Source organism: Anolis sagrei, chromosome 8, assembly GCF_037176765.1.
Source record: "Anolis sagrei isolate rAnoSag1 chromosome 8, rAnoSag1.mat, whole genome shotgun sequence".
Lineage (NCBI taxonomy): Eukaryota > Metazoa > Chordata > Lepidosauria > Squamata > Dactyloidae > Anolis > Anolis sagrei.
In genome coordinates, this window is record NC_090028.1 from 31,361,126 (window position 1) to 31,376,031 (window position 14,906).

General features: G+C 42.1%; 1 protein-coding gene across 2 annotated transcripts in view; it reads right to left on the reverse strand.

Annotated features, from left to right (window-relative positions):
• Positions 1–14,906, reverse strand: part of ZNF423 (zinc finger protein 423) — a 484,624-nt gene that overhangs the window by 364,190 nt on the left and 105,528 nt on the right. For both annotated transcript variants that reach the window (XM_060787886.2, XM_060787887.2), the window contains exon 2: positions 10,369–10,428. In XM_060787886.2, coding sequence (XP_060643869.2) covers positions 10,369–10,428 — 60 coding nt within the window. The remainder of the gene's footprint in view (positions 1–10,368; positions 10,429–14,906) is intronic.

Below are 14,906 nucleotides of genomic sequence, written 5' to 3' on the forward strand. Positions count from 1 at the left end.
TGATAATTACATACATTAAAACTATAAATCACATTCAATTAAAATCTGTTTCAATAACAGCCTGGTGGCCTTATCTGAGACGAATTCTGTAGTTAGAGACTCCATCAAGCATGTCCATAGTCCATTTCCATAGCGATTGTCATCATTGTCACTGTCATTGTCAGCATGATTACCCGAAGGCCTGTTCCCACATCCACGTTTTTAACTTCTCAAGGAAAGGAGGAACGTAGATTATCTAATTTTGCCGGGAGCAAATTCCAGAGGTGAGGGGCCACCACCAAGAAGGCCCTGTCCCTCGTCCCTGCCAAGCGCATTTGCGACAGAGGCAGGGCTGAGAGCAGGGCCTCCACGGAAGATCTTAAACTCTGAGGTGGGACGTAGATGGAGATACGTTCGGACAGGTACGCTGGGCCAGAACCATATAAGGTTTTATAGGTCAAGACCAGCACTTTGAATTGTGCTCAGAACTGGACTGACAGCCAGTGGAGCTCACATAACAGGGGGGTGGTGTGCTCCCTGTATGATGCTCCAGTGAGTAGTCTAACTACCGCTCATTGGACTAGTTGGAGTTTCTGAACAGTCTTCAAAGGCAACCCCACATAGTGAATAACTCACACATGGTCTGAAGTCTACAAATGACGACCTACAACTTTATTAAAAAGCATATTCTTGAATAGCCAGAATAATCACATTGTTAAGGCTGAAACGGAACCTAGGAGCTCAGACCCAGGAGTCTTTTGGCTATATGGCCATCTATATAAAAATCCCTCTCCTAGCAATTGATTGGATTCTGCTTCCTTGGTCCTGCTGAGACCGTAAACTCCAGACAGCCATATTTTATCAACTCAGTATCTTGAGTTGAAGACCACCACGGCTGCAATGCACAGAGTACAAGTGAGAAAACAGCTCCAAGGAAACATACAGAAAACATTGACACAACAAGACCTTTTAAAAGAAAAAGTTAGACACAGCTGACACTAGAACTTTGGAGGTCAGATGCACCATAAAAGCAAGGCCATGTCTGATTCTGGAGGCATGCCATTCTTTTGCAAGTGATTGTAATTCACCTAGAATTGCAAAATTTCTGGAAATTCTGAAAGGATAAAGAATAACCCTATTCTGTTTTGGGGGGAAGGGAGCAGGAAACTGAAATTTGGAATGTGGAATGACATGTAGACAATATTTATTTATTTATCGTGTCAGGAGCAAACCAAACAGTTGTACTGAATTTTTAACAAACAAACAAAACACAAAGTTTGCAAGCTTGGTAGTTGATTAAATGTCCTTTGACCAGTATCTGGCCACTTGGAGTGCCTCTGGTGTTACTATAAGAAGATCCTCCATTGTGCATGTAAAGGGCTCAGGTTGCATCGCAGCAGATGGTCTGTGGTTTGCTCTTCTCCGCACTCGCATGTCATGGATTCCACTTTGTAGTCCCATTTCTTAAGGTTGGCTCTGCATCTCGTGGTGCCAGAGCACAGTCCGTTCAGTGCCTTCCAAGTCGCCCAGTTTTCTGTGTGCCCAGGGGGGAGTCTCTCATTTGGTATCAGCCATTGATTGAGGTTCTGAGTTTGAGCCTGCCACTTTTGGACTCTCGCTTGCTGAGGTGTTCCAGCGAGTGTCTCTGTAGATCTTAGAAAACTATTTCTTGATTTAAGTCGTTGATGTGCTGGCTGATACCCAAACAGGGGATGAGCTGGAGATGTCACTGCCTTGGTCCTTTCACTATTGGCTGCTACTTCCCGGCGGATGTCAGGTGGTGCAATACCGGCTAAACAGTGTAATTGCTCCAGTGGTGTAGGGTGTGATAATGTGGCATGTCTCATTAAGAGCCACATCTACTGTTTTAGCGTGGTGAGATTTGTTCCTCATTGGGCATGCATACTCAGCAGCAGAGTAGCAAAGTGCAAGGGCAGATGTCTTCACTGTGTCTGGTTGTGATCCCCAGGTTGTGCCAGTCAGCTTTTGTATGATATTGTTTCTAGCGCCCACTTTTTGCTTAATATTCAGGCAGTGCTTCTTGTAGGTCAGAGCACGGTCCAGAGTAACTCCTGGGTATGTAGACGATAATTACCTTATTTTATTGCACTAACGGCACAAGACATGACACTTTAAACTTAGGAATACATGGCATATCTTATGAAACCTATAGCACATCCCCAAGTATTCTCTTTTTGAGAGCACTCGCAGCATGACTTAAATAAAAGAAACCAAGGCATGTTTCCTTAGAAGTAAGGCTCATTGTGTTTAAGGGAGCTGACTCCCAGGCAAGCATATACAAAATTGTAGCCCCCAAAGCACATCTGTCTTTCAAAGTTGGGAATGCGCTGAACAGAGAAAGGGATTCAGCTACAAGCTGCTAACTGTGTCACTTGGGAACATAAACCTTATTTTTTGCCATGGAGAAGGTTGAAAAGGAGAAAAACGAAAGAAAAAGAAGAAAAGTGTATTGGATATCGCCAGGTGCCAGTACCTTGGGAAGTCTGACTTGGCCACGGTGGTTCACGCTTTGGTTACATCCCGAATAGATTACTGCAATGCACTCTACGTGGGGCTGCCTCTGAAGTCTGCCCAGAAGCTTCACCTAGTCTAACGATCGGAAGCCAGGTTACTTATAGGAGCGGGGTACAAGGAGCGCACAACTCCCTTGCTACACCAGCTCCACTGACTGCCAATCAGCTTCTGAGCACAATTCAAAGCGCTGGTTTTAACCTACAAAACCCTACCTAGTTCTGGCCCAGTTTACCTGTCCGAATGTATCTCCTCCTATAAACCATCAAGGACTTTAAGATCTCCCGGAGAGGCCCTGCTCTCGGTCCCACCACCTTCTCAGTCGCGGTTGGTGTGGACGAGAGACAGGGCCTTCTCTGTGGTAGCCCCCGGCTATGGAACTCTCTCCCCGGCGAAATTAGGTCTGCCCCCTCCCTCCTGTCCTTCAGGAAGCAGCTAAAATCCTGGCTTTGGAATCAGGCATTTGCAGGTTGATGGATGATCCGGTATAGACAACATTTGGATTGAGTTGGATGATGTTTTTAACTTGATGAATTGTCTTTCGTATGTATTTTAGAACTTATTTATTGTGTATGTTGTTTTTATGATGTTATTTATTGTATAGCATTGAATTTTTGCTGTTAGCTGTTCGGATTCCCTCTACGGAGATACAGAAGAACGGGATACAAAAGTTCTAGATAAATAATAAATAAATAAGCTATTGGGGAAAAGTGCACCATAGCCTTAATGAAAATGATAAAAAAAAGATGTCACATCCATGACCCCCTTTACTTCCTAGTATGGATTGGGGAAGGATGGACCAGGAATGATGGGATTTGCCGTACCTTCACTCACTTTTAGAGACCACTGTGATCCCCATGAATGACGGACCTGAACCAAACTAGGCGCACAGAGTCCTCATGACTCCCTTTACAACTGATATTACCAAACATCCAAAAACAAACAATGCATTTTTCTAATAACCTGGACATTGCTGGGTCCCCAAACTAGCAAATAATAATAATCATAATATTATACTATATTATTATACTGCATCCATGTCATGTATCATGTTCTGCAGTTGATGGTGGTTGGTGGTGGTAGGCCTAGCAGTTGGTGATGGAAGTCTTAGTTCTAAAGGGTTGAGTAATCTGTAAGTAAGAATTCATGGGTGAAAGCAATTAAGGGTGGAGGTATGCAAGAGATAGGTTGCAACTGGGTGTTTCTGGATATAATGAGCTAGCTCATTATATTTGTCTTCTTTGTCGTATTTTGGTGGTAGATGCTGCTGGTTTTTCCCCAGGTTTGTGTATTTTCAGTATCTGACTTGTCTCCTCTACTCTTGGAGCCCTGGAACCTTGAATCTCTGGACTGGCTTTTGACTACAGAATAGACTCTTGATCCTTGGACTTTGCTCATTGAACTCTTGGCATTTGACCACTGGACTGGACCTTTTGTCTACGGTGTTATCTTGAACCTGCAACAGTGTTTGCTCTTAGTTTTGTTTTATATTCTGTGGCTGAGTGCTATCTTTATGTTTATGTTTTGGAATATTAAAATAGCCAGAAAGTAAGCGCTGTTTTAATTAAATTGTTTAGCACAAACTGGGAGTTTGTTTGGTTCATCTCTACCTGAATACGGCAGAGTCCTGGCATTGTAACAAACCACAATCAAATGTATCGAAGGCTGCAATCTGATCAGCTGACTTACATATGTTCTACTATAAAACTATGACTTACAGTTTACATAAAACTATGACAGGAACAGTCATTTGTCATGATAGATACAGTTGTTTGTTAATGGGTGAAGGGGCAAAATTTCCATACTTTTCCTTTCGTTACATGATTGACAAGCAAACATATTGTTTTAAATATATATCTATATGTAACTTGCCTTTCAATTCCAGTTCTTAGGACTGCTATAAATGTATGAAGTTGGCTTAGGTTTCCAGAGGGACGCACTCAATAAAATAATCAGAAAATAGGAAACAGGTCTCGAAGAAATGAATAGATCAATTAATAATTTATTAATAAGAAGTCTAATGTGTTTTGGTGTGTTAACAATTTCAAATTAAAACTTGTGCACCAGTTGCGCCCGTACCTTGGGAAGTCAGATCTGGCCACAGTGGTCCACACTCTTGTTACATCCCGAATAGATTACTGCAACGCACTCTACGTGGGGTTGCCTTTGAAGACTGTTCGGAAACTTCAATTAGTCCAGCGGGTGGCAGCCAGATTAGTCACCGGAGCGTCATACACGCAGCACACCCCTCTGTTATGTCAGCTCCACTGGCTGCCGATCCAGTTCCGAGCACAATTCAAAGTGCTGGTTTTGACCTACAAAACCCTATACGGCTCTGGCCCAGCGTACCTGTCCGAACGCATCTCCCTCTACGTCCCACCTCGGAGTTTGAGATCTTCTTAGGAGGCCCTGCTCTCAATCCCACCTCTATCACAAGTGAGATTGGTGGGGACAAGGAGCAGGGCCTTCTCGCTGGTGGCCCCTCACCTGTGGAATTCACTCCCCGGGGAAATTAGGTCATCGACATCCCTCCTCTCTTTCAGAAGGAAATTAAAAACATGGTTATGGGACCAGGCTTTCGGGCAATCTGGCGGTTAGATAAGGACAATGATGACCAGAATTGAGAGTACTTGACAATGTGGAATGAATTTACGGACTATGAGATGGCGAACGCTGAGCATTAGATTGTTTTATTGATTTTTAATGTATGGACTGACTGTCTTAATTGTTATAATTGCTGTTTACATGTTTTATCCATTGTTGTGTTTATGTTGGCATCGAATTGTGCCTTTTGTAAGTCGCCCTGAGTCCCCCCCTCGGGGGTTGAGAAGGGCGGGGTAGAAATGCGTGAAATAAATAAAATAAATTAATACTTTATCCAGGGATTGTCTGAAATTTATCTTTAGAAATTTTAGAACTGAAACTTTCACACCACTTATTGGACAAAAAGAAGAAGCATGTTCTTACAAAAATTTCTTCTTAATAATGTATCAATCATACATCCATGGATGACACTAAAGCGCTTCTCTTCTCTTCTGCTGAGTTTCCAGAGTCCGGAACCAAAACCAAAATTATTAAATCTCGCCTCTGTCATTCTCCATGGCTCTGGCAGCGTGCTACCGAGCACAATTCAAGGTACTGGCTTTAGCCTATAAAGCTCTAAACGGTTAAGGCCGAGCTTACCTGTTGGAACATATCTCCCCCTATGAACCACCTCGAAGACTGATCATCTGGGGAGGCCTTACTCTCAGTCCTGCCTTCCTTATGAGCACGACTGGTGGGGATGAGGGACAGGGCCTTCTCAGTGATGGCCCCTCAGCTATGGAACTCCCTCCCCAGTGACATTAAATCAGCCTCTTTCCTCCTAGCCTTCTGAAGGAAAGTTAAAACTTGGCTTTGAGATCAGGCTTTCTGAGAATAGTGCAGTGCAATAACAGATTTGGAATATGTGCAATGAGTATGGAACGATTGGGCACCACAATTGAAGAGAGATATTGACAAGCTGGAATGTGTCCAGAGGAGGGCGACTAAAATTATCAAGGGTCTGGAGAACAAGCCTATGAGGAGCAGCTTAGGGAACTGGGCATGTTTAGCCTGAAGAAGAGAAGGCTGAGAGGAGATATGATAGCCATGTATAAATATGAGAGGAAGCCACAGGGAGGAGGGAGCAAGCTTGTTTTCTGCTTCCTTGGAGACTAGGACGCGGAACAATGGCTTCAAACTACAAGAGAGGAGATTCCATCTGAACATTAGGAAGAACTTCCTGACTGTGAGAGCCGTTCAGCAGTGGAACTCTCTGCCCCGGAGTGTGGTGGAGGCTCCTTCTTTGGAAGCTTTTAAGCAGAGGCTGGATGGCCATCTGTCAGGGGTGATTTGAATGCAATATTCCTGCTTCTTGGCAGCGGGTTGGACTGGCCCAGGAGGTCTCTTCAAACTCTTTGATTCTATGATTCTATGATTATAGATGGCATTATTTAGATTTAATGCAATGTTTTTGAATGTTTTAACTGCTTAATATGTATTAATTTTAATTTTAATATTGCTGGAATTGTATGTGTTTTAAGGCATTGAATAATTGCCTATATGTAAGCCGTCTTGAGTCCCCTTCGGAGTAGAGAAAGGCAAGGTATAAATAGGACAAATAAATACATAAATAAATAAAGTTAGCATATTGAAACAAAATCCCAAGGTTTAGCCCACACATGGAGCTATTCTTCTCCCTAGTTTAATACATTACACAAAATGAACGCGAACGCAAGCATACTGATTTTTTCCCCCACATCATGGCTTATTAAACCAGGATCCACAAAATTAATGGTCATAATAAAACCGTTATAATCAAGATGAGAGCAATAAATTGAAATACGATATTACTTCTCTTTCGTTATAAAGTAACTGACAGAACAAATTTTCACTCCACCAGAAATTGACGTGTTAACTACCAGTCCCTTTTTCATATCATACCACTGAGTAATAACGAAACACACAATAAAGGTACAAAACGCATGTCTGGACAATCACCACCATCTAGATTGACCTGAGAGATAGACTTTTTCCCTTATTGATTGCGTCTAATATGGCACAGAACACATGGCTTTTGAACAAAATAAGGAAAAACTACGCAGAGGAGAGATGCGGGGGAGAAACTATTAAAAAGCCATAATAGACCGTGGAGTAATGCCGTAGAGTAGCTCTCCGTTGCGTGGTGTGCCTCCAAAGCTATATTCGGTAACTGAAACCAGTCCTGTGGTCCCAGTGTGCAGGACTTTCATTATGTTCTTTTATGATCTTCCTGTTTGTATTAGCACCAGCAAAGTGATGTAGAACTTCAATAAAGGAGGAATAACCATGCTTCACTTTTCATTCGGTGCCTTGGCCCAAGTCAACATTCCCTCCTGCCCACCTCCCCTCCCTCCCAGGAAGAAAAGCCCAGCAAACCAAATCATTTGGCCAGATGTTTCAAATTAGCAGGGTTTCCATTCCTCCTTCTTTCTGCACATCGGAAAGCGTTTCTCGCATTTGACGGCACAGTCGCAGGGTCCATTTCACCACTCTTCTTTGACCATATGAACTTTCTTATAGCTTGGTTGTGATACACACACTGCTATATGTAACACTGAGTTTACCACCAAAAGTTATGCTCACAAGAGTTATATTCTGTGGTTCTACAGCCGTGGGGGGGAAAAATCCACACTGGATGAGCTGCAGAATTCTCTCTGTTATTAAAAAGCAGACATTTACAGCTCCTAAGCCTGTAAAAATATAAACTTGGAAGTTTACGAGAAATGCCCAGTGAAACTTTAGAGGCCAGGGAGGTTGGATTCCAGCAGCTCCTGCCACCTGTGTAACTACTTGTCACTCCTCGTCCCTCCATAATTTAAATCTGTGCAATTAATGCAGACCACAGAATATAACAAACCACCCTCCTGAATCGGACAAAAAGTCCTCTAAATCCAGCCCCATCCAAAACAATGCTAACTGTTTAAAGCAGAGATTTAAAAGGTTACTTTTCCTGGAGTATGGCACCCAGAATCCCACAGATAACAGGCTGACCAGGGAGGTTGAAGAGTTGCAAAAACACCAAAAATGAACTTTTTATGAGCGATGATGAAAACCCATATACATACATAAATGAGCTTGCTGTCTTAGAATCATAAAATCAAAGAGTTGGAAGAGACCTCGTGGGCCATCCAGTCCAACCCCCTGCCAAGAAGCAGGAAAATTGCATTCAAATCACCCCTGACAGATGGCCATCCAGTCTCTGTTTAAAAGCTTCCAAAGAAGGAGCCTCCACCACACTCCGGGGCAGAGAGTTCCACTGCTGAACGGCTCTCACAGTCAGGAAGTTCTTCCTCATGTTCAGATGGAATCTCCTCTCTTGTAGTTTGAAGCCATTGTTTCGTGTCCTAGTCTCCAGGGAAGCAGAAAACAAGCTTGCTCCCTCCTCCCTGTGGCTTCCTCTCACATATTTATACATGGCTATCATATCTCCTCTCAGCCTTCTCTTCTTCAGGCTAAACATGCTCAGCTCCTTAAACCGCTCCTCATAGGGCTTGTTCTCCAGACCCTTGATCATTTGAGTCGCCCTCCTCTGGACACATTCCAGCTTGTCAATATCTCTCTTCAATTGTGGTGCCCAGAATTGGACACAATATTCCAGGTGTGGTCTAACCAAGGCAGAATAGGGGGGTAGCATTACTTCCCTAGATCTAGACACTAGACTCCTATTGATGCAGGCCAAAATCCCATTGGCTTTTTTTGCCGCCACATCACATTGTTGGCTCATGTTTAACTTGTTGTCCACGAGGACTCCAAGATCTTTTTCACACGTACTGCTCTCAAGCCAAGCGTCCCCCATTCTGTATCCTTGCATTTCGTTTTTTCTGCCAAAGTGGAGTATCTTGCATTTGTCCCTGTTGAACCTCATTTTGTGCCAGAGGTTTGTCTATTCTAGTTGGTAGACTTACAACCATCTTTTAAATAAAATAGGAGAAATAAAATAACTTGATCTGAGTTAAGAGTCTGCAACCAGTTCATATACCAGTATACTTTGTCGTAATCTATTGGAAATAATAATAATAATAATAATAATAATAATAATAATAATGTCAAACTCCTCTAGGACTTCCAAATTCAGACAGACAGAGTTCTGGAGCACAATACTCCTGACCTCACGATCGTGTTAAAAAACAAAGTATGGATTGTCAATGTTGCAATCCTAGGCGACAGCAGGATTGAAGAGAAACAACTGGAAAAGCTGACACAATATGAGGATTCAAAGATTGAACTGCAATGACCCTGGCACAAGCCAGTAAAGATGGTCCCAGTGGCGATCGGCACACTGGGTGCAGTGCCTAAGGACCTTGGCCTGCACTTAAATGCAATCAGCGCTGACAAAATTACCAGCTGCCAGCTTCCAGCTGCAAAAGGCCACCTTACTGGGATCTACACGCATTATTCACCGATACATCACACAGTCCTAGACACTTGGGAAGTGTCCAATGTGTGATCCGGTACAACAGCCAGCAGAGTGATCTTGTCTGCTGTGGACTCATTTTGTTGTGTTTCAAATAATAATAATAATAATAATAATAATAATAATAATAATAACAACAACTGGGTGCCATGCTTCCCTACTGGATAAAAGATGATGCTCTAAATGAAGATATTATTGATTGCCATTACCCCGGGGAGAATTACCTTCTCATTGCTATTTTTCACCGTGCACACACAAAAACGTAAGACACTATTATAAATCCTTGCTTATCTCTCTACAACTGCAAATAAAGAGTTAATCTTTGGAAACAAAAAAAAAAGTCATTCCTTAAAATATCACCTTCATTTTCCAAAGGAGACTTGAATGCTGCCAGCATGAAAAGTACACAAATGCTCTTACAATTTATCTTCATTTCAAATGCTTTTCATGTTATCAGAAAAGTCAGCCCTGGGTCTTTATTGATGAACCAATCATCAATTAATCAATGGTGACATTCCACTCAATGCCGTTTGTCCCATTACAAAAATCCACAAACATTACGACGTTGAAATCAAAGAGGAAAAGTTCTCATCAAAGGTTGTCTTTGTGGAATGGTGTCGGAATGAAGACGTAACAACGCCCGTTGCAGGAAATATCAAAGCCGGCATACCTGAAACAGGCATAACTCAATCCAATGTGCCCACCAGAAGAAAGAATGGCTCTCAGGAGGAAAAGAGCATATTAGTCTTTGTATGTAATGGGTTTTATTGGCCATATACAAACGATCTAGAAATTGTGTTGCAACGGATAGGTTTGGGAGCAAAGAGAGAAGCGTAACACACATCAGAATAATTTCTGTACGGAACAGCTGCCATCTTTACCTGATTGAGTTACTGACGAGTCCCAGTTCAGAGTAAAATCCGACGACTCACCCTCTTCAACTGAAACGAGAAAAAAAGTACATGAAATTTAAGAGCAATTGAGACACGAGTAAATGTATCACATTCTTCAAAGTAATCGACATCCAAGTAAATTCAATCACATTAATTGGTTTATTAATTCAGTTGTTATCTTTCGTTATTGCCGGCTCCACACCATCATTAATAAAACCTGTCTGTGCGCTGTTGTTTTTAAATGGTCTCCACTACAATTTGAGGTTCTCCACAGCATGTTGAATTTAGTGTCACCCAGTGCAGTAATTTATGGTTTCATCTCCATTGACTTCCTTCTATATCAGGGATGGGCAAACATTCTAACTTGGGCCGGAGTGAGGTGGGTTGGCCTGGAGGGAGGGGGTTCTCCCCAAGCCCACTCCCTGCCCTTTCTTCCCCTTCCTCTTCTCTGTCAGAGGCAGGAAGTGAAGGGAAGATGGGAAATGTTTGGATTCCAAAAGGGTTGGCCTTGGTTGGGATGAGATGGTGGACAGGAGAGGAAAAGTGTATCCATTAGACCCCTTATTGCCTGCTACTGATATAAAATCTTAGAATCCTAGTTTTGGAATAGATCTCCAAAGGTCATCCAGTCCAACCCCCAGTGATGCAAGAAGGCACAACCAAAGTACACCCAATAGACAATCTCTGTGGAAAAGCCTCCATAGAAGGAACTCTGAGGCAGCCTATGCTACTCTCCGACAGCTCTTACTCTCAGGAAGTTCTTCCTAATCTTTTCAGTCAAATCTCTTTACTGCCCTTTGGAACCATTGCACCCTTGTGTCCTGGCTTCTAGAGCAGCAGAAAGCCATTTTTCCTCCTCCTGCTCCTCCTCCTCCTCCTCCTCTTCAAAAACAACTGCAGCTCAGTGGTAGACCACATACTTTGCTTGTAGAAGTCCCTAAAGTTCAGTGTCTGACATATACATATTATAGTAAGTGTCCGTCTTCCAGGAGCATAGTTTGCCTTGCTTTTTAGTTGCATGGGATAGTGTTATTTTGCATTTCCCTAGGGCTGCTACAGACCCAGCAGCACCCTGGAAGTTAAACAGTATCAGAGTCTGCAAAGCCAGACTGCAGGCCCTCTGCAGTTATTGGTTTAGAAGGTATCTCTTTGGGTCTAGGAACTGCCCTTTTTCCAGGGGATGAGATCTCCATTTTGGAATTTCCCCTGCCTCCTTCAGTAGAGAAAGAAAGCTTCAGATGTGCTGTTGGTCAGCTAGGTAGCTCTGAAAAAATCATTGTATGATTGAGTTGATTTAGTTATATAGATCAAGAAGCTAATTGAGATAGATAGATAGATAGAATAGCAATTGAGTTATAGATAGCAATTGAGTTATAGATAGCAATTGAGATATAGAAAAGTTATTGAATAATATTGAGCAGTACTTCATCTCCAAAGCTAACCTTGAGCTATATATAGGGAAAAAGCTTTCTAACCATAGCAGCTCAGGGTTAGGGTGAAAGGATCCCAGGATATTTTCTACCATTTGGGGAAGAGTTCCCTTAGTAACTGAAGAAAAAAAGAAAGATCATCTCTATGGTTTCACCAATTGACTGTTTTGTTTGTAACTTTGACAAGCTGTGCCAAGTCTGCAAGGACTTTGAGAAATAAATATTCTGTTTTGGTGTTCAAAACCTGTCGTAGCCTCGGTTGCTGGGAATCTCAAGCTTCTAAAGAAAGACCCCCGTGGTCCGCCCATACAAAGAGAGAAGCACATCTTAGTTTTATTTTTATAGGATCTGGGTGTGACGGCACAGTAAGATTGAAAAAAAAATTCAGGAAGGACTGGATATGTAGTCAGTACTGACTATGTAGAGATAGCAAGACTAATGGTCGGACCCAAATTGAGGCAAGCTGCTATGTTGTTATTCAAGTAGAAAAGTCACATCCAAGTACACGGTCCCATTTAGGAATATCACAAAATAAGTAGTCAAGACATTAGTTAACAGGAAACTGAAAGTTAACTGGGAAGGCCAAGAGCTCGAACACTGCTTCCATCCTAAATATTTTGGTGTCACCTTAGACCGAACAGTCACATGTAAGAAACACTGTATCAACACCAAGCTCAAAGTAGCTGCATGCAATAGCATTCTGTGGAAAATTACTGGCAGCGCATGGGGTGTAGATCCAAAATTAATAAGAACATCAGCCCTAGTCTTGTCTTACTCAACTGCTGGGTATGCCTGCCCTGTTTCACACAGGTCTGCCGACACCAAGCAGGTGAACATAGCATTGAACAAAACATGCAGAATAATCACAGGATGTCTCAAACCTACACCTGTTGATAAACTCTACAACCTAGCTGGCGTTGCCCCCCAATGTGCGTCGGGAAGTTGCTGCCAACTATGAGAAAAATAAGGTTCAACATTGTAAAAGCCACACACTCTATGGTTATCAACCTCGTCCCAGTAGATTCAAATCAAGGAAAAGCTTCATAAGAACCACCACTCCTCTTGAAGAGTATCCCTCTGGGCAGCAAAATCAGGCAATTCCAACTGGATGGTCTCCCATGCGGGTCTTCCTCCAGGAGCAAACCAAGAATGGGCAACTTGGAAGTCCCTGAACAGACTCAGAAGCCGAGTGGGCAGATCAAAAGACAACCTGGCAAAATGGCACTACCTACAAAAATCTTCAATCATGTGTGACTGTGGAGGAGAACAAACAAGTCCACATCTGTATGCTTATCCACAGTGTCCTGCCTCATGCACAGAGGAAGAATTGGTCAAGGAGAATTCAGCCGGTTGTCTCCATCTATTTTTATCAGTGCTTTTGATATAAAATCTATATAAATAAAAATGTAATGTTCGTATGTGGAATTAACATAACTCAAAAACCACTGGACGAATTGACACCAAAATTAGACACAATATACCTATCAGGCCAACGAGTGACCATTACTCATAAAAACATTTTAAAAACATGGCAGAAGAGACTTAAAAAGCCAAAAAACAAAAAAATACATTACAACGCATGCACAAAACCACACACACACACACACACATATATATGCAAACACACATATACACAAATATGTTCATGTTTGGGATTAACATAACTCAAAAAACGCTGGATGAATTGACACCAAATTTGAACACAAGACACATATCAGGCCAATGAGTGACCACCACTCATAAAAACATTGAAAAACACAGCAGAAGAGACTTAAAAAGCCAAAAATAACAAAAATACATTAGAACGCATGCACAAAACCACACACACATATATATATATATATACGCAAACACACATATACACAAATATACACACACATATATACACACACAAAAGACATATACACAGACTGGGCCACAGCAACGTGTGGCACGGGACAGCTAGTAAATAAATAAATTAGTTAACTTGTTCTTGACTCCTTAATACAGTGTTGTGTTGTTTTTCTGACCAATGCTGAATCCGCACTAGTTGTTTAGGTCACATACAGACATGTCCAAGCGACCCTTTCTCTCTCTGAAAAAAGTATCGGCTAGAATGCACTTCTGCAATGTAGGCCGTGTCATTTTAAGTTCATTCACACACACAATTTCAACTGGATGTAATGGATGTTTCTTGAACAGACCTTAAAGCAGTTTATGGCCTTTAGATTAAATTTTTATATTCTGGAAGTCTACCGCTCCACTTTCCCCATGGGTCGAAAACAACCTTGTTGCAAGCCTACCAAATTGAAATGGGGGAGGGAGGGGGGGCGAAAAAGAAATTGGATAAAAAAGGAACCACCCTTTTAATATGAATGATAAATTTACAGTGTTGTCCAATCAATACCCAACCATTGCAATTTATGGATCATTGATGGAAAGGTATATTTATGGCAGATCTGCCACACAATTTCACTTCTTTAATGAAGCTAGCACTTAACGGTCTTACTTCTGGGGTGCTTCTATCCAATTTCTCCCTTTAAAAAAACATAATACACTAGGAAGGTGTGGAAATGTGTAACAAACTTTATAGTTTTGAAGTGTGAGCAAAACAATGAGGAAATTTCAATCGATTTGACAAAACTATTTTTCCTATCCAATTATTTCCTCTCCAGCATTTGACTTCACTGAGAGCAAATATGGTGCAGTGGTTTGAATGATGGAGATCAGGGTTCAATTCGACCTTTGGTCATGGAAACCCACTGGGTGACTTTAGGCAAGCCACACATCCTCAGCCCCAGAAAACTTTGTGGTAACCATAGTGTTCTGTCACACGCTGGGCCTGTAAATAATTGACTTTAAAACAGGATGTGCAATGTATTGTCGAAGGGTTTCATGGCTGAAATCACTAGGTTCTTGTGGGTTTTTTCAGGCTATAGGGCCATGTTCTAGAGGCATTTCTCCTGACGTTTCGCCTGCATCTATGGCAAGCATCCTCAGAGGTAGTGAGGTCTGTTGGAAATAGGACAATGGGTTTATCTATCTGTGGAATGGCTGGGATGGGGCAAAGAGCTCTTCTCTGCTGGAGCTAGGTGTGAATGTTTCAACTGACTACCT